General features: G+C 37.3%; 1 protein-coding gene across 1 annotated transcript in view; it reads right to left on the minus strand.

Annotated features, from left to right (window-relative positions):
- Positions 1 to 21387, minus strand: part of SYTL5 (synaptotagmin like 5) — a 92264-nt gene that overhangs the window by 18999 nt on the left and 51878 nt on the right. The window contains exons 4-11 of the mRNA XM_071811996.1: positions 20403 to 20518; positions 19692 to 19824; positions 17871 to 17996; positions 13402 to 13558; positions 11664 to 11793; positions 9644 to 9750; positions 4903 to 4995; positions 725 to 790 (exon numbers count right to left, since the gene is read on the minus strand). Coding sequence (XP_071668097.1) covers positions 725 to 790; positions 4903 to 4995; positions 9644 to 9750; positions 11664 to 11793; positions 13402 to 13558; positions 17871 to 17996; positions 19692 to 19824; positions 20403 to 20518 — 928 coding nt within the window. The remainder of the gene's footprint in view (positions 1 to 724; positions 791 to 4902; positions 4996 to 9643; positions 9751 to 11663; positions 11794 to 13401; positions 13559 to 17870; positions 17997 to 19691; positions 19825 to 20402; positions 20519 to 21387) is intronic.

The raw sequence follows: 21387 nt of genomic DNA on the forward strand, positions 1-21387 counted from the left end.
ACATGACTAAATCTAAATTACCACCAGTTAATTCATGCATGAACTGAAAAGCAGACAGGCTACATAAATTGTAAGCTCATGTAAGTTCCAAGCAGAAAAAGACTAAATTAAAAAAATATTAAAAAAAAAAAAAAATCACCTCTCTGTCCCAGCTGTGTACCTAATTTTTCCCGAGTTTCATAACACAACTGCTGATAGAACTATTAGAAAAAGCTAGAAGGATGTTTCCCATAATGGAGATTGTATAAATCCATGTTTGTTTAAAGTGACACCCATCTCTCATTAGCAATTCTAAAAGAATGAGTAAAATTTACTACCCACCATTTCTGAAATTTTCCTGAAGCCAAAAATGTTTTGTAATAATCCCACAAAATTTTCTACTGCAATGTAATACATCACTCCGCAATTCTTTTTTACACTTATACCATGCAGAATATTGCTGCAAGGATTTCCTCTTCCAAAAGATAACAATTAGGAAAGAACTAAATAGTGTTGAAAGAAAACCAGAGCATTGTGCACACTGCCAGAACCAAACGCATTTGAGAAATCTGGTGCAGATTTTCTATTGAGTCATTGAGCAAGATAATTCAAAAACATATATAACAAGCTAAATCTTAACATGTAAGAAACCTTGCGAGACACACAGGTACAGCCTTCAACAAAAATGAACAAAAGAGAGAGAAACCTTAAAAGTAAGCTAAGCAGAGGATTCAGGAGAACTCACAGTATCACCGTCTGTTTCAGGCACATTTAAATACGTCCATTTTCTGTCAGAGCCTTCTGGGGAGCTCTTTAAAGAAGGTAGTGCAAAAAGTCAAGAGAAAAGAGCATCAGATAGCTGTAATTAGAAAGACTAAGTGCAGCAATAAATCTTTACTTATCTAAAGGAAGTTTGTATTGCAAAGTCATAGCAAGCAAGAAAGAAAAAGATCTCATCAAATCAGAGAAATGCTAAGTGTTTTCCCATATACTTCAAGTACTGAAGGATGCATGGCTCGAGGTAATTAAATAGAAATTAAATATCTGATGTACCAAAATAAACAAATCACAGTTTAGAACACCAACTCAGCAGACTTGGATTTGTATTGGATTGTATTTGGATTTGTTCTCATTTACATCTGCATGAAGTCAACTCTCACTTAAGCTAGTCAAAAAGCTAAGTATTCGTGTATTTGCAGGATTGGTTTCTTTGTAAGAAATTGTAGTTTCTCTGTGGAGTTTGAACTAATAGATACAAAGGCACACAAATGTTTAAACATGTCACTCTTTGGGAAAAAATACAGTAATAGAATATTGGTGGAAGCATTCCCCCCACCACCCCCTGCTTGCTAGAGCAGTATCTGGAAATGTCACCAACAAGCTCAACAGAGACTACATCTTGATCTACCTCCATCCTTGTTGGCTGCAGGGAGGAAGGTAAAGGACAATCAAAGGGAAGAACCACACAAAAATAATTGGTCTGTGGCAAAACTCAACCCTCTAAGCATCTTGCCTAAGGGCCTTGCAGCACAGAAAGCTGGAGGAATAAGCAGGCCTGTGTCAATATGGTAAACAACAACAGACATGAAAAACCAAAACAAGCAATTATTATCCATAAAGTTAATATTTATGCACTGTACGGAAGCAATAAATGGCAAAAAAGGTGGGGCTTTGTATTTCTGCTGGCCTTCTTTATCCTTCATTAAAAAAAAAAACAAAACAAAACAAAAACCACAAAACCAAAAACCAAAATGAAAACAAACAAAAAAACCCAAAATGGCCTGTTCTTTTATTCCTTTGTACAATTGGCTGAAATTCCATGAACAGGACTGGTTAAAATTATTGGAGAATGGGCAACACTCACATACAAATGTGTCACATTTCCTCCTTTTCCTAACATGTCTCAAGCTAAATTCCAGCCTTTACCATTTATGTATTTCCACCTCTAGCGTATGTGAAAGTGGGTATCCTTGGACACTGTTAGTTAACTTAACAGTCCCAAAATGTGCTGTAAAATGCCTAAATTATCCCTGTAATAGAAAAGTAAGAATTTGTGTGCCCACTTCAGAAAACAAAGCACAAGGAGGTGGATGATTTGTTCTTTACTGAAACCAAATATTCTTTTTCTTGATCTTTAGAGAAGTGGGCAGTGAGGGACAAATGATTGGGGGAAAAAACTCAACAGAAAGTCCTAAACTAACAGAAGACCTCCAACCCTAGAATTTATGCAAAGAGAATTTCTGAATTGCTTACAAACCACAAACAAAGTAACACAAATTCAGTAGAAGTATTTAATATACTTGGCTTTTTTCCCCACAGATTCTGTTCTGTGGCATTTACACTGGACATTAGATACGCTAAATGTAACGTCCTTTAGAAATCTGCTCATTTTCCAGTTTCATAAGTAGTAAACAAGCACCACATATGGAGGATGTGAAGCTTCATTTTAGCACCTCAGTAAGAACCATATTTGTTTCGCATTGTATCTGGTTGCTGCAGTAAGGTACTGGAACAATTCAGTCTTACTGATGTGATGGGACTTCACAACACACTAATGTGCTTAGGAGAGTAACTGGTGAAGGATGCAGGTTAAACTAAATACACAGTTGACGTATTAGCTTTGGGAAAACACAGAGAAAGATGCCCTAATGCTGAGATACAGTTTCTGTTCAGTGTCACTTTCCATTTTCATTTTTGCTCACTCATGTAACAGTAGATTTCAAGTATCTTTACCCTTTGAGGTATTTCTTCCTTCAACTCAAATGCTTATTGTCAGTGTATCCATACTGTACTTGAAATTCTCATATTCAATCAAGAAAGGAAAAAAAAATAAGAAAAAGAAAAAACACACAGAGCCTAGCGTTCAGTAATAACATTATGTCAGCGTGACTTAATATTACAGTCATTTGACAGATAAGTATGTGAAAAAAATCTGTGCAGTGCAGAAGGTTCAAAGACTTACAACAAGCAGAGTAAAGGCAAAAATAAGAGGAGCTATGTTAGTAACTAGTAACATACACGTAAGGGGAATTAAAAAAAAAAAAAGAAGGTGCAAAATTGACCTCCTCTTGCAGGGAGAAGTAGCTTGCCATTTGCAGTTTTGCCATTAACATAGCATGCAGTGACATTAAAACACATGTCATGCTGAATTCAGAGAAACGAGAGCATTGAGATGTGAGATTATCTCAAAAGTACAGCAGTGGAAAAGCTGCGCTCTGCTTAAGAAAAAGGTCAAAGGGAAATCTACAGCAAAGGACAAAACCCAACGCACAAACAGAATGCTGCCTGCGGCACTGAGTTCCTCGATCAGCGACCTAAATGAAGAAAGCACTTAGGTACCTGCAACCCTCATATCAATATTCAGAGGAAAAAAAATTATTCTATCTATAAAATCCATGGGACCAGGAAGCATTGGAGACAATGAATCATAGTCAGCCTCACATAAGTGGGTCTAATTAGACCAATGTCATCAGGCTGCATTGGTGTGAAGTGCTACATGTCAGTTGTGTCTGTTTCTGTGAACTACACAAATAAGAAGGGAAATAGAGTCTGGACACGGGCAGATCTAAGACACTAAAATGCTGTGATGGCAATTTTCCCCACCCTTTCTCCTCCCCAGGTAAGCCAAACTGGTATACAGCCAACTCCATCTCTTTGGGATCAAGAACTTAGGAGGGCGTTCCCTGGGCCCTGTTTGCTTGGGGACTAATGGAAATGCAATCTAGAAAGGGCAGTTCTTCGGTTACTGTCGTAGATGAAATTTTATCTTCTCTTTTAGCACACAGACTCCTCATCTGTCTTCATCCTCTTCAACTCCCTCATCTTCTATCTGGAACTTGTTGCAGTGTTCTGATAGCCTATATACTGACCAGAGCTATTCTTAGGCACCAGATGACCTTTGAAGGTCCCTTCCAACCCAAACTATTCTACAATTCTATAAGTGTGGCCAGAGAGGGCTCTGAGACTTTTCTGAATATACTATCAGTTGCCCACATCCTAAGCGTCAGATCCCAAAAATGAGGTACACAGCAGGCAGTCATAAACTAGACATGCCAAAGGCTACTTTTATCAGCCATTTTCTTTCCCAGTGAATAGCAGACTCCATAATGAACTGCATAAGGCTTATTATACCAATTCTATTGCAGCTCAAGCATCTGCTACAACCTGAAAATGCAGCTACCCTTTTAAAATCAACATTAAGTTACTACAGTTAGACAACTGCAAGACTCAGACATCTGATTTACAGTATATAAGAAACAAAACAGTATACAAAAATAAAAAGGATGTAACAGAAAAATAATGCAATTATTGCAGAAGGTAGAAAAGTTGTCACCAACCAAAATCTCCAAATATCTCCCTCCTCACTGTAAAGAGAAACACTTTTCAGATGTGGGTGGCATAGCAATCATCTCATGAAAAATGGGAGAAGCTGGGCTGAGGCATGGACAATGGTGCCACAGAACTGGTATGTATGCAAACACACAGACAAGTATTTGTGTCCCAAGAACCTGAACAATAAGGAAGTGGTTTGAGGTAGAAGATCCCACCATAGCCTTGTTCTTTTCATTTCAAGTAAATAAAGATTAAGTGCTCCTCTGCAAAGCTGAGCAGCTGCATACTGCAAACATGCATGGTTTACCTTATCCACATGTCAGCTTGGTAGTAACCTGAGCATGTGAGGACATCTGCTGATGAGTATGCAAAATGGTCTAGTCTTTCCATGCACTGCAGAGAGTAGCATTTTAGCTTTGAACAGCACTAAAAATATAATAGGAAAACTATCTTAATGTTAAAGAATGTTTCTCAGGTGCAAGATGAAAGATGATCTGCTGCCAAGTGGTATGAAGTTAAACTTCTTTTTGAAGGAAAAAAGATGGTCTTTTGTGAAAGGAAAAAGCATATGTTTTCCACTCAAGATCTTACTGTTAATAATCCACTTGTCAAATGTCCATGTTTCCTTGAATAACGAGAGGCCACTATGTCATCAATATCTTCTTCTGTTTCATCCAGATAATCCTAAATGGCAAACAGGTATTTTAGTCGCTGTGTTTTGCTCTGTATTTGTTTACCCTCTGTGGCTTGGTTTTGTTTCATGTATTTTCCACTTTAGGAAGGCAGTGCAGGATGTATTCAAAATTCTAATCTCTAGAGGAATTTTGATTTATATTTTCCACATCTTTGCACAGGCACACAGCATAAGGGGAAAAGATGCTGTTAGGGTTTCAGGGTTTAATTGCTTAAGAACTGAAAAAACTGACACGTCCTTCATACCTTATCCTGGAGGTGCACGCCTTTACACAGCCAACAACTGTGCACATAAACAAAACCCACTTCCCTGCCTACTAACAATCCCATGTGAATTACCTTATTCTATGTATTACTATTTTTATTCAGGAATTCAGGTTTGGAAAACTTAGAGGGACATGGTGAGAATTTTTCAAATCTTAACAGAAGAAGTTAGTGAATTAAGGTCCAATACCAGGGGCCAGGGCTTCATTGATATTGGTTTACCCGAAGACATTTGTAGCCAGAAGCCATGAAATGATTGATTTCTTGGTTACAGTCCAGGTTTCATGGTTTTATGGGACATATGCTTTACAATCCAGCCATCTAGTTTTCTAATTATTATCCACATTTATATCAGTCCCACTCACGCAAATATACGAGCACACAATTTGCATTACACTTGCACCCTTTCACTCTGTCTGGTGACAGGCGATGACTTCGTGAACAGAATCATTAACATAGAGCCACTTTCTAACAGTCAGTGCTGAGAGCCCCGTGTTATTGTCAAACCACATGGGAAGAAACTTCTCCTGGCATCACACACACTGAATGTATTCAAGCAGCAAACAAAACAAAACAAAAAATCCAGTTGATGTGCATGTTTTTAAAATAATTAAATTCCTGTATTATTTTAATACTTTAAAAGGGAGGAAAAAAAATCAGTAATTGCACAGCATCATATATATGCTTGAGTTTTAATAAGCAAGACCGAACTGTAACATCTTTAGGTCGCATACAGAAAAAAAGAATTTACATTTCTTTAAACACAGTAATTAAATAAAATCTAAAAAGAAATTTAAAATCTGGTTGATGGTCCTAATGGGGCTGTTAATTTTAAGTAAAAGTCACAGGAAAAAACATCAACCAAGAGCTATCATCCTAGTAAGTGTAGCTTAGAAATTTCAAGCATTTCCCTAAACCTTAGGGCAGGTATTTTGAAAGACTCTCCTTCTAGTTTTCATAGAACAGAATCCTAAAATCATTTCGGTTGGAAGAGATGCTCAGGATCATGGAGTCCAACCATAACCTAACCTAACCTAACCTAACCTAACCCTAACACTAAACCATGTCCCTTAGGAACCTGTTTTGCAGCTATAATAAATCTCACATGGTCAACTACATCATTATCACTTTCTTAAACTAAACAGAAAAGTACTGTACTCAAAATCAGGAGTTTCAAAGACTTCTATGCTAATCAGGAAAAACAGAGCAAAGAACAAATGCTGCTGGAGAGCTGAACTGTCACAGTTCATTTAAAGATTTGCAGAGTATTTGTCATTAGTATGCATAAAACTAGCTGTTACTTCTCCTTTGCTCCAGTGACTGAACTGAAATGAACCCAGCTGAAAAGGATGCAAGATTTTTTATTACTACTTTCCAACTGTAACTACATATTTAATATTGAGCAGAGGGAAATCAGGACACATCATCACTATTTGGGACCAGAATTCACATATCAAAGTAAAAATTCCTCCTAACTTCATATTCTTACAATAAGCTTCCTCTGCTGGTCTCTTTCTAATCTGTTCAGGGCACTGTTAACACTCCACAGAAAAAAAGAAGTCATAGATATTTTATATTCTAAGGAAAAAGTCCATGGAGACCCAGGCACAACAGAGCAAACTATAGAGGGAGACAGACAAAGAGCTCAATCCTTCAAAAGTTAAAACCGAAAAGCTCCTAAAATAAAAACAAGAAACCCCACCCGTCACTTCTGCTTTCCTCAATTACTTAAGAATTCAGGTGTTGTACTTCAATTTAAAACTTGGCACAAGAATAAACAATTTTCTTTCTTGTCCATACAACAGGAAGAAGCAAGCCTGGTAACAGAAGGAAAACTCTTTCCTTTACTCTGTTGTATACATATCTGTGGACTTCAAAATAAACAATGCTATGTTCTTATTGCTGAATAATTAAATACAGGACAAAAAAGATAAGACAACATCTTCAAACTGGGTTGCTTCTGGTCTAGACACTCCAGTATTAACAGTACTTCACAAAGAGTCCTAGCAACAGCTAGCTGACTACCAATTTTTGTCTGTAAGCAGATATCTAAAACTAAAAATATGGTTAACATTTAACCTATGCACTTAATTCATTTTGTACCACAATGATTATGTGTCTCAGGAGGTGTTACAGAACTGCAACTACATAATTGGTTAGTGTTATTAGCTTATTAAGGTTAGAGCTATTAGGTCATTAATCTCATGGTCTCCAGTAGAGGTTATAAAATGCACATTATCCAATTACTCCTAATAAAGCAGCTGAGGATGTAATGAACACTACTTGGTCAGGATTTCAACATACACCTCTCCAGGTAAGATGCTCACACTTGAACACAACACTAAATTTAACTGGTTCCCCATACTCTTTGATAAACACCTACTACAGTATGTGGGTTTCTGGAAGTTGTTGCTTTTCACTGTCAAGACCAATGTTAAGTTAGAGAAGCAAAATACTCATTCAATTTCCCAGCTGATCTCTCTGTATGTGTAATGGGTTTTCCTGATAGAGCTGGGAGCAAAGTGGCTAAAAGTCTTTTCCTATCCTTTCAGCCGATAAATTCCAGCAATCTGCATATCCTATTGATAGGTGTCATCTTCCACATCACCTCTATCAGCTCCCGTCATCCAGGAATGAGACTGAAGGAGCTCAGTGAGCTCCATCAACTGGCCAAGACGAAAGGAGGTACATTTCTCAGGCTGTGGGAGCTGTTGTTATCTTCATCAGATATCTTTCTTTTTACCTCTTATATTGAGCACCAAATAAACTAAACTCCAGCAGGAATACAACTTATATCTCAAAACACTGCATCCATAATGAATACAGGGCAAGATTCTGAAGGACTCCTGAGAGTCAAATTACCCTAAAAAATATGGTAACATTAAAGCTGATGAACACAATTCAATTGATGTCATTAGACAGAGCAAGAGAGGACATGGGTAGAATCAAAGATCTATGAACCCTGCTATAAATGAAGTTTAAAGGGGAATTAGTACTCTCATGGGTCCTGGAGGAACTAAATCAAGGTTATGCGGCAAGAAAGGTCTCCTATGTAAGTTAGTAAAGAAGCCAGTGAGTTGCCAAGGTGCAATCTGAAATTTCATTCAAAGTCAGCAAGAAAGAAAAAGAAAAAAAAAAATTAAAAACCCCTTCTGAATAAGAGGAAGACAAAAATCAAATAACAGATACCACTCTGGATTTGGAAACTCTGGCACCTGCCTCAGAGAAATCCCTAAGTGATAACTATGGTATCCTGTACAATTAGAGGAGAAAACTGATATAAATACATTTGAAGTTTGTATTTTCTTATTTTATGCTTTTCTTCTGCAATGTTTTCCAGCTTCTTAATCAAGAACAGATCACTTTTCTTTACTACAATAAAAAAATAAATGACTTATTTTTGAAATTCTTCTTTCACAGAAATCTGACACACAGGAAAGGCTTTTTTATTTCCTTAAAGATTAACCCAAACAAAGCAGTGCTACAGGCAAATTCTCTAAATGGTTACAATCCAAGAAACAGGTGGGAATCCCAACATATTGTTTTCCACCAAGCCACAAGTATCAAATGCTACAAGATGTGGAGACATCTCCCATGGACGATGCTCTTCTGAAAAGAGCAGATGGTTGGGAAGGACTATGACAATAGGCAAAACGTGTAAACTGTCACACAGAGCGTTATGGATTTTTTAAGCTATAAGCAAGGACACATTTGGAAATTTCAGAATAAATTATGACTAGATGAAGAACTATTTAAATAACTCTTTTTTTCCCCTCATGCATATTTAACAAGCTTGGAAATTCTTTGATAATATTGATGCATATCTGCAATGTGGATATGTGGATAAGAGGAGAGGGAGGTTGTGAATCACTTCAGGAAAAGCAGCCCATAGAATACACAGAAGAAGATGTATGGGAGAAAACAGTGAACAGGAAGAATATGCAAGCAACAGTGGAAGAACAGAAAGTTGGGGTTTCATTTGCTAAAAATATATACATGAGGGGAAAATCAAAACCAGACAAAGATTAAAGCTTTTAAAGCATAGTATTTCTCAGCATCAAAATTAAAATCTAAGAAAGTATGAATTAACAGAATTTTGGAGTCAGTGTAACATAGTGCCTGAAATGTATTTTCAGGCCAGTATTATTTCACCTGTAAACCCAAAAAACAGCAAATCAATAACAAACTGTCACCATGGCTATTCATTGGAAACATTCTATAGCTAACATACTCAGAAGATGAAGCTGTTTAAAAACCCATTAGATATCTCTGAAATAATGCTCTACATTACTTATATTTTACATTGATATATATATATACAGCACTGATTTTATAAGATTTCCATCAGATAAACATTTACATATTTAGAACTTACCAGTTCCTGATCTAAGGCACTAGGTACAGATTTGCTTCTTAGGCTCAGAGTATCCTCATTTCCTTCAGAGAAAGATTCACTCAAATCTATCTCAGATCGGCTACGATCTGGAAAATAAAAGCCATTAAAATGTTTGCTATAACTTGTACCAAAAAAATCCATTTCATCTTTCACATTTTATTAAATGTTGTCTCAAATCCAATTGTTTTTTAAGAAAAAAACACAACAATATTTTAGGTATCTGTCACAAACTCTATGACAAGTGAATGTTAATATGATCAATGGAAAAATATGCTTTCTGATGCTGTTCCGCCTTCTGGTCAATACTTTGCCCCCTATACTATTTATCTGAGGTAATGGCCTACTGTGAATGACACTACGGATCAACCTTTTGACTTTCTCTGGTAGGCCTATCAGCCTGGAATATCGCAAAATTGTGTGAATTCAGAGGTTGTCCCATGCAGGGATGTGAGCTTGACTTGATGATCCTTACGGGTCCCTTCCAACCCAGAACTTTCTATCATTAGATGAAAACTCGCAGTGTGAGTGTTCACAGTGATTATCACATCTCCCACCACCATCAAATTCTTCCTAGCATCTGCTTCAGAATTAAGCAACTAGGGATCAGATGGACATAAGAGGAAGTACTTCTGTCATTACTGGTGTTCCCTGTGCAGAAAGGAGGAAGAAATAAATAAGTCTTCAGACCTGCACAAATTTCTTTCAGTCCTACACATATCTCATCCACTCTATTAGGAATAAGACACTTTTGATGTCTTGGAGAAAGATTTTCTTAGTCTTCCTCACACAAATCTTTTTTGTGACTGTTCAATATATTGAGGAAGAAAGAGGAGGAAGAGAATACTTTTAGGTCCTGCAGGCAGGAATCTGAAAAGTTTTTAACTGTCCATCTTCTGCCTGGGCTACAGTTGATGTGACAGGAAAGGTCACTCACCTGAGCTTGATGTCCTTTGAGATCTACAAACAATGAAGACAATGAAGAGTCTGAGGCCCATTGTCAGGCTGCCTGCAATTTTGCTCAGCATCCATCTGCTTTAGTAACAGGAGGCCAGTTCTTTTCTACTGGAAAAACCTTTACTTTATAAAGAATTTTTGCTTCATAAAAAAGTAGCAGTCTGTAGCACCTCTGCCTGGATTTGCACTCTACAGTATTCTCAAAGAAACTCTGGTGCTTTCAAGTTGAAAAATCTAGGATGAAGAATGTTATCTCCTTTGGTTAGCTGTGTGGGATATGCCACTAGGTTTCTGCTTTGGGCTAAATTCAGCTGAAATAAGGCAATCCCTGCTGCCTTTCAGAGAGAAACCTGTAAATCTGAACCCACCCTGTTGGCCTCGTAAGAAGCCAACTGAGTGCCTGGGAGAAGCAATAGAGTGCAGGGGGCTCCTGCTTCTTACTTTGGATGGGAAAAGGAGGGTCTCTACCCACTGTTGCAAAGGAGCTCTGACATGACCTTCCTGTGCAAGCCTTATTTACCCAACAGCCTCCAATGAAATGAAGTAAATTGAGGCAAATTCAATGCATGATGTATAAAAATGAAATGACATACATGCTATAAGGGACTTGTCTCTGACAGCTCATTGTTCCCCAAATTTCCTTCTGGGCAAAGTGGGAGTAAAATGTAAAGGTAGCAGCACGGTAATACTTTACAGATTGCAGATTGGTAATATTTTATACAATTGACTGTACAGAGAATGATTTAACAATGTGCAATTGTGAATGAAGTCTTTTCACACTTCTAAGAGCATGTGATTTACCTAATGCAAATATTATGCCAACATTATTGAAGTTAGGATTATATTTTTTTCAAATGTATAACTTGTGAAGTGGTATAAACTTGGTTAGTAAAAGGGAAGAACTTTCAGAATGAATATGAACAAATTTATGAAGCTTACATCTGATTCTTTAATGTGCTTTAAAAACAAAAGGAGCAGAATCACAATAGCTACAATCATCTGATAATAAAGGCTGCCAGAAAGCAGAAAAAGACTTAATACTTGCCTGATGACAAAGATATTCTTGAAACTGCAATGGAAGGTGTTCCAGATACTTTCCTAGGGTGCTTCTTTACCAAATCTTCAGGTACACTTTCACTTGCTGGAATAATCATGCCATTTTCTAAGCCAGTGTCCTGACCAATAAGAAAAATGCACATTGCATTTATACAAAAAGCAAGCTTATTCACTGTCAGTCTACAAAAGTGCCATTTTTATCAGCTCTCAGAAGCTCACAGCTCCTTTAGCATCCAGTCTATTACTGAACATATTTAGATTACAATCTAATCTGCTTTAATTATCACAGATCATGCATAAAATTTGCACAAATACGTCATTCATGTATACATTTGGAGTCTGCAACTGAAGAATCAGAGAAATGCATCAGGAGCAAGAGGAGGGAAGCAAAACACTCAAATATCTTAAAAGTTCACTTAGCTTAAAAATTAAAAAGGAAAAAAAGAAAGAAAAAATCTATAAAGGAAAAAAAGATAAAAGACAAAGAAAGGAAAAAAATAAAACCTACTGCTTTTGTACCAGCATAATGATTTCAGTCAGGGTAAAACCAAGTGGACTTGAAGTAATTAAATTCTGCCCATATAACCCCTTAAATAAAGTTAATATACTTGATATCATTATAGCTTTTTCCCTTCCTGTAACGGAATAGCTAACAACATAACTTCATCTAAATTAAATAGATTAGCCTTTTTCAATCAAATTGAATGCATTTGAAACCGAGTCAGTCTGTGTTTCAACAAGAATATAAACGAAACAGCTATTAATTGATTTACAGACCCCAAAACTGCCTTCATGTATACTAACTTATATATTGTCATTCCTAATAAAAAATAAGACCAAATACTTGGACGTTAGAAAATGCTCACCTACTTTTTCCCAAACAGTAATGGTAAAAGGCATTACCTCTGACTGTAAATTTTGCTTTCCTTAAACACTTAAGTCATGGCAACTTAGAATAACTTGCTCGTACAATCCTGATTTCTTAAGAGGGGCGACTGAAACAAATTCAGGATGGGGGTCTCAGTGCACAGCCAGAAGGAGATGCTTGGCAAACAGGCAGGCTCTCCAGGAATGAAGAGAGTGTCTGGTTTTGGCTAGATAAGCAACATCCTTCTACTTATTACAAAACAGCCAAGGTAGCGAGCTCAGATGGAGCCACCTTCATCCCAAGAGGCCTAACTGCATGCAATTGGAATCCTACCTTTCATTTTGATAGAGCATCTCCCATTTTGCACTATGCCATAATTTATGTAGAGTCCAGTGTCCAAATCCAGAAAAAAACCTAAAATCACTACAGCTCAATTTTCTGCAAGTGCTGAGCTTGCAACATTTCCCTTAGAAGTTAGTGGGAGTGTGCAGAACCCTGCATGCTGGAAAGTTGCATCCTTAGTTCACAGCACTTACTCAAGGCCCTGAAGTACCAAAACCACTTATTCCCATCCCTTGTGCTTCCCACTTCAGAATCTGTAACTCTTTATACAACAATGGACATTAACAGCAAGCTTTAGACACAGAAAAACCTCTGCCAAACCAAAAACATAAAGGATAGAGCACGACATATTCCGTTCTAGTAGAAATCTTCACTGGTCCCAGCAGAATTAAGGAAGAAACAAAATCTTCTCTGTTGGGCTTGTCCTTTCTGGGCTACAAATCAGGGCAGACACCAGCCAAGTCATCTTGTTTGGCATCAGCTGTATTTGACATCAGCTCCGCATCACTGTACTTACCCTGCTATGATCTGCAGTCATGCTGCGTGTGCTGAGCGCCAGAGACCTCGGGAGGGCAGGTATGGACACGTTTCCTCTGCTGGCAGGACCCACAGCCCCTCTCCAGTGGCCTCCATTGACCTCTGCATCACTGCTGTTCAGAGAAAGGCTGCTCCCTCTGGGATGGAGAGTATTAAAGTGTTATTGCTTTGAGCAAACCAAGGCAACCCACCTAGCAAAACATTGCAAAAAAACAGCTGTGTTGACAGTTCACAAAAAATAACATTGCCCTGGATGAATTGTGTGATCTATTGCAAGGAAATGGTCACCTGGAAAGAAATACACAGGCAAAGGTGAATTACAATTACTGTATATATAAAAGTAATACAGGTATTTTCAGCACTTCTACCAGAACTTTGAGAAGTTGAAAAGGGCGTCTCTTGTCCAGGTTGCAGAATTTGCATTTGTCCGTGTTCATTTCAAACTGCATTCATATTCCGGCATCCCTTGGTTCAAAACAAAACTATGGTGACATGACAGTTCTGACCACTTCTGCAGCTGACGTTAATGGCAGCACCATCTCCAAAAAGTCTAAAATCCTTGGCTATCTGCTCTGTCCTTGCCAGAAAAACGACAACTTGCTCACTATCCTATTTATATTGCAATAATGACTTTTGACCCAAACTGGTTGATTCTTTCAACCAGCTTGGAAAGCTAGGAAAGCTGGACAAGTCTTTTTACCAAGTTTTGTGTTAGTATTAAAAGTGACAAAAAAGCATGTGTGATCAGCATACCAGAACCTAATTGCTGTCTAACACCACAAGAGGCAGACATTTTTCCATGGGACATTTTCTGTTAGAAAATACTGATTAGAGCATGTGAACACTGAGGGTTATAAAGGCTAAGCTGTTGCATTTCTTTGACCTTTTGATATAACTAAAATGATTTTTAAATGCACTTCAACACATTTCCAATTAAAGTTTTCTTTTCATTTGAAATTTGATTTGCGGTAAAAATACAAATTCTTGGATAATCTACTCTTCGTCCTCCACAAACATCAGTTAAGACATTTCCATTTTTCTTCACAATTCAGAGAAATAACAAAAAGTCTTGCAGGACAGTAACAGTTCTGCATACATTCCTACTTACTACTTTAAAAAATAAAATTACTGGTAAATAGGAATTGATACCAGAATTGAAGCCTTTTCCGTATGGAAAATACAGTGTCAGAGGACAGTAATAATGTGAATTTGCTGGAGAAAATTTTTGGAGCTTACAGTATATTTTCAGCCCAAATCGGCTTGCTTAATCAATATTTCAGATTTGCAGGCATCTTCATTGTGCTGGACAACAGCTGAAGTCCACCTTCATTTGGTTTAGGTTGTCATATCACGTTTAGAATAAGTAACTGCAGTAAAAATCTTCTCTACCACAATGGAAATTTTGATTAGAACTACCACTGAACTGAGAAAAAAATACTCCAGAACACAACAGATCCTGTCTCACCACTACATTAAGCAGTGAGCACAGGCTCTGAATCCACATCGGTGGAGTTATTGAAAACAAGGAATACAGAGGAAAACCCCAAACACCAGAACTGTCTACAAATGTTGTGCAACTGTATTTTTGTCTTTTAGTAAGCATATTTTAACAATGATTATCCAAGTTCTTATATTGACAACAGTAGATAATGCATAAAAAACAGGCTCTTACGCATGTCCACTTGACATACGTGCACTGCTACGTTTTAATTTAATGAGCTAGTGATCAACAAATCCTCCTAAATGTGCTTTGGTTGAATTTTAGTCCCATCTGTTTATGTAAAAATGAGTCTTTGGTGCTGCAAAGTCAGAAAAATCAAGGTCACTGGCTGTCATCTGTATTTGATCAAAACTGTTGGACTTAGAGGCACACACCCTAATTGCCAAACCTGCCAGTATAGGGCAAGTAGCCAAAATGTTGAAAACCTGAGTTGTATTGCAGGTCATATCACTTTTGATGGACTGTTGTGAATTTCTGTTACAAAAATTGTTGTTACAGATTTTTTTTCATCACTGTGCAAACCAACGTGAATCAAGAGAACTATTCAGAAGTAATAGTGGGCTGGGGTAAAAGACTGGAAAACACATTACAAGGGGTTCTGCAGGAGTCATCTGTCAGACTGAGCACTTGCACATCAAACCTGCTCAACAGACCTCTCTTGTAATTTGCCCTCATTTCAGTCTGCTATCAGAGAGGTTAAAGACATTTTATACACATATTAAGTAGATGACCAAAGAAAAACTTTGTTGTAAGGTGACTTTGTCAGGTATTTCCATGTGGTAGACAAGACCTCAGAATGATAGGGCAGTGTGCCTGCGTAGATGAGTCTGAAATTCCTGTAGTATTTCTCCTAGAAGTACCCTGATGCAGTCTCACAGCAGTAGAAATAAACCAGTTGAAGGGATGAACTCATGGCCTGGGACTCCCTATTCCCAGTTCAGTACATCAACTCTTAAACCAAAATGTTTAGAAAGAGTAAAAATTGTCTCCCAGTTTCCCTGCTGGTAGGTGAAATACTATCAATTTTGGCAATGCAGCTAAAAAGATTAGAGTAATTACAAAAATCAGTAGCATGCAGGAAAATCTAGGACAGCTACAGTGTCACAAGATGGTGTTATATTATTTTGATTTGAAACTCAAAACAGTCACAGAGGGTAGCCTGGGAAGCTTTTACATTATTTTTAATAATTACCACTCAACTCTATAAATTAACTAAAGCAAGCATCCTCAAATATCTAATTATGTATTTAACCATGCATGCACAAGACAGGAATTTTCATCCCTATACTGAGAAATATAAGCTGCTGCTCAGTCCTTTCACAAACTAATACTTAGGAAGTTCCACATCTTCCATAGACAGTAAAATAATTCAGCCCCCCTACCAAAAGCATCTCCTGGCAACAACAGCAGGGTCACCATGTACTCTGACAGAGAACACCAATTTGATCAGGTGAGGATGAGATGATAGCTAGAAAAGGAAGTTGCCATGACTCAATATGCCTAATTTAATAAGTTCTGCACTTGGGCTCTGTGGGAAAGCTAAAAATTGATGCTTTATGTGAAAGTTAAGCAAGGCAGTCAAACATAAAGGTTATTTTTACAGGTTACTTCACTCTATTCTTCTAAGCCTTCAAATAGCTTATCAGGTGCTGAATTCTACCACTCCAAACAACAAAAAAAATTGCTTTGTTTATGGTTGAGTTATAACTTCCTTGTAGTCTGGTACATCAGAACTGTTGCACAGATCTCTCACAAGCAGCCTTTTGTCCTTATTCTGGTAAACTCTTAGAGAAAGTTACTTAATATTGCATAATGTTAGTGTTAAGCAGCACAGACACCAGATGCTTCAATTTTTCTCTCTTAGATCCTTCACTAATGTCTATTTAATGAAAATCAAAGCAAACTCAGAAAAACACCAAAAATACTACTTCTGGTGTCATAAAAGTCAGGTATGGATCTAGTTAGATACAGAAGGCCTAATCAGCTCAGTTAAAACATCCCAAAGAACTGGGCATGGGTTAAAGAAAACTACCTTTAAAGCTGAGTTGGCTAATAAATGCTGAAGCATCCAATGAAAAATTCAAATTTAAACTTTTGAGAAGATTGTCACCATCAACTTCAGGCATGTTGCAGAACATTCAGCAACTGGGTTTTTGAATTGTAGGTAACTAAGGGAAGCAAGTTCTTCCTTAAACAAGAAGGGTCATCTGTGGACGAATAAAACTTCAGGATGTTCCTTTTACTTGATACCCTGTGTTCCTGTATAGCTATTTGGAATCTCCTAGGAGCACTGCTTTTGAGCTAGAAAATACTATTGGATCTTAAACTTTTTTTTTTTTTTCAATCCAGATTGTAAAATTTCTAGGTGCATGCACTTGAGCAAAGAATCTGGATCTACATCTGTTATAGACTATCCAACTGAACAAACAAAAAAAGTGAGCTATTTTTTCACTTCCTTTTGGAGTTGGTATATGAGAGGATTGTTGCATCTGGCATTTTATTATGCTATTAACAGAGACAATAACAGAGATCTCTTAAGCCCAGAAGAATGATAAAGGGAATTCTATTAGAAATAACTGGGACAGTAATCACAGAAAGAAAAGGGCAGAGCCTTTTAAGAAAATATAAATTTTAATCAATTAATACGTCATTATTGAATAAAAACTTTGGAACAAAAGGCCTCAGTTTCATAACATGAACGCAGCTCATCAATTAAAAGCCAGAAATCATGGAAAAACACACTGACAGCAACGACCACCTGAACACAAGTACAGAAAAGGAAAATGGATGGGGCATTTTTTATTTTTCTTCTTTTGTTTTTTAAACATCATATCTGTTTCTCAGATAACATTAACGCTGAGCATTCAAAGACACAATGCAGCACAGGGGACTGGCACACAGCCCCAGGTCAATGCTGGCATGAGCTGCACCAGAGTTCTGCTGCTCACCTCTCAGAGCAAGGTGTTGACTTGCCGCTGCGCAGACTTTGTGTTTCAGCTTCTGGGCCTGCATTCCTTTCACCTTCATCTTTTGTGTTTGTAATCTCTCCTTTGGTAGCCGCCCTAATTACCTTCCTGATGAAAACAGAGAATAAAAGATATTAAAAGTTGTTTTTCCCAGGAAACAGCAGCCTGACTGAACTACTGTGACGTGTGCATTCTGCTCATTTCATCTGTCTGACCTACAGATAACTCTGGAGATAAGTGTTCATAGACCACCAAATCTGGTTACCAAACTGATTCCTATGAACAAAATACCCTATATGTATTTTCCCTGAAAGATTTCTTTGCAGCTCTACAATTATATGCATCAATGCCCCAAATATGCTATTTTCTGAAAACATCACCTTACCCTGCAACATGTGGCCTAAGAAGACAGAAATAAATGAAATAAAGTCTCGAAAAAGAGACTGTTAAGATATCTCATACCACTGTCAGCAAGAGTTGGCCCCAAAATTACTTTGCTAAAACAAATCCACTCATGAGATACATGAATGTGGAGCCTGAGGGAGGAAGAAAGAGCAAGGAAGGAAGAGGATGAATTATGAACTACTTCCAAGAGAGGCCACAAAATGCACTAGAAAAAGCAAGCCTAATTCTTGCAGGATTGAATTTCCTCTACGGGGAACGTCATCATGAGAAAACATTTCAGGTCACAAGCCAAAAAAGGTTAAACACCACTAAAATAAACAATAGACAATTAAAAAAATACATTTTTTTCTCATAGGCGAGTATGACTAACAGATTTGCACAATCAATTTAAATGAAAAGAGAATTAGAAAAGTAAACCTTAATGCACTCTTATTCTAGCTACCAATTAACTTGATTTACAACAATAGGTCTTTTTATAGGATAATAGATTCCCTAAGCTGGTTCTTTCTTCACCCTAATTTGACAAGCTAAAGGCATTCTAATGCTCTTTTCCCCAATATTAAAGAGAGATAAATCACTCATGTTAATTTCTGGAGTCACTGAAACAAGTAATTCCACACTCAGCTCTCCCCAGAAGTAAAAAAACTGTGGAAAGCTATCTACCTACCCTATATTTAGGATCCATAATATGTGTTCATTCTTCCAACAGAAATCAAGTTTTCCAACTATCAGCCCATGGACCTCCACCCATAATATGAACGTTTGTATGATATTTCTTCCCCTTCACTCAATAGCATCAAGGTACGTCCAGACACCACTCGCACAACCATATATTCAATGCATCTGTCCACATCCCCTGAGAACAAGTGAGTGCTCTTCTAAGGGCACAGCCACACTGGGGTTACACATGTCACTGAGACTTGCAAGATAGCTAGCAAACATATCTGTTTCTTCACTGTCACACACACACACACAAAAGGGGCACTACTTGACTGTTAGACTGAAGTTGCAAAGCTGGAATCTAAAGGAAAACTTGACTTGTGAACAGAACCAACCAGTGTACATAAAAAAACTCAGGCCCTTCAAATAACATTTTTTTGCCTTTGCTTCTTCAACAAATCTGCCTTTAGGAACACTCTGTTACTTCTGAGTATAAACAAGAAAAATCCAGGAATAAAATTGCCTTTTTTTCCTGCTACCTTTATAGCTGAAGAGTAATTACTGCTGCATTTCCTAGGAAACAGCAGTCTAATTACAGTAAGCATGTTTTTAAATGAAGGCTGTTTCTAACCCTGGTAAGTTTGAAGCTGATGTGGAACGCTGGAGGAACTCAAATGAAAATCCGTCCAACCACATACAGTTATTCAATTTATTAGTTTGCAAAAGAAAAGGCTTTACCCTATCTTTCTGTGTCCACTGAAGACTGATTTATGCCCAGTTGTGGAGGAGACTGATACATCCAGACTTTTTTCTTCATTCTCTTGGGGTTGATCTTTAAATGTTCTTCCTTCATCCTTACTGGAAACTGTATCTTCAGTGAAGGGGGAAATATAAAAAAAAGTTAACGTCTGCCCATTCCATTTTTTAATATTAAATAAAACTATATAATAAAGTATCATAAAAAAAACCCCACCCTATTGGGGGTTATTTGGCTTTTCCTTCTAATAAAAGAAAATAAAACCATACACAGTTTGAAACGTTTCTCTTTATCATCTCTTGTCTTGAACTATGTTTCTGAATTTATCACTGGTTGGGTTTAGATCTCTACATACAGCCAAACTTCCTGGCATCAAAAGAGAACGAACTTTCAGAGTCTCTGCTTCTGGCTTTGCAGCTGAATAATAATGTCCACCTGCTTGGACAGTGAGATTTTAAGCAGCTCTCTGTCTCCACACAGATACTTCTTCATTCATCTGTAGCTTACCTTTTCTATATATTAATCATCCACAAATCACTGCATAGCAACACCCAAATCTGAAATTAAGATTATAATCCTGGTTATACTTACACCTTCAACAGTGGAGAATAAAATACAACACTAGTCAAACACTCTGGAAACCAGGTTTAAATGTATTAAGCACAAGCAAATCTCTCTCTTGATGTCTCTACCTGGGAACTTGTGTAGGATAGACTGTCTGACAACATCGGTTCCAAGAAGATTTGATTGTTTGAAGCGTTTTGCTCTCTCTTCAAAAAACCATTCTCCTGTCACTATTCGTAGCTGTCTATATGGGGAAAAAGAAAAAAGCCAGAGAGACATGCATGTTAACAGACTTGGCCAACCAAAGCTACTGCTTCAGCCCTTGGGTCATCATTCATGCGTCAGGCTTGCAAACACTGGACAACATTTGTACAGTTCAAAATAGAAAGTAAAACAATTGATTGCAAAGCTTGGGATATGTAGCAGAAAAATAACATCATTTTGCTTTGTGAATGAAAAATTTTCAGTACATGGAAATTTACTTGGGAAAAAAAAAATCAAGCACATTTACTCGATTTGTAACATACTAACTCTCTAGTCCTTTGGATAGTGAGCTACGCAACCTGAGTTTCCAGTATCTCAAAAATTACAAGATTTGTAGAAAAAACAACAGTGGATGGAGGGAGAAAACCCCCCACAAAAGCTCCTGCCAGCCAAGCCAGCAGTTCATGGATCCAACCTGTTTATATACAGGTTGCTGTAAGCCAATGTATTTCTCATCTCTAAGTTTCATATGCTGCCACTATATGCAGGTTCTTCATATGACAACAGTGTTAAGAATTAGCTATGTGCCAGAGGTTCAGAGCCATCAACTTTTGTCTTTGCTACTGTTCTGCATAATGCTGCTTTTTCTGATTTCAAATTCTCTGACCTATGCCAGCAACAAATAAATCCTGTACTGACCTTGCTGTTTCCCATAGGTTTATTTTTTATTGATTACTAGCCTTTTCCTGAATTAGTTTAATTATGGTCAATCATGACCATTTCTACAGCCTCACTACATGCAGTTAATAGCAAAAAGCTACTAATCATGAATACTCAAATAAAAAGCAAATAAACATACTAAAAAATAAAATTAAAAACTGATTTAGCTCTAGACATGTTTCTTCCTAC

The sequence above is a fragment of the Patagioenas fasciata genome, chromosome 1, assembly GCF_037038585.1.
Source record: "Patagioenas fasciata isolate bPatFas1 chromosome 1, bPatFas1.hap1, whole genome shotgun sequence".
Lineage (NCBI taxonomy): Eukaryota > Metazoa > Chordata > Aves > Columbiformes > Columbidae > Patagioenas > Patagioenas fasciata.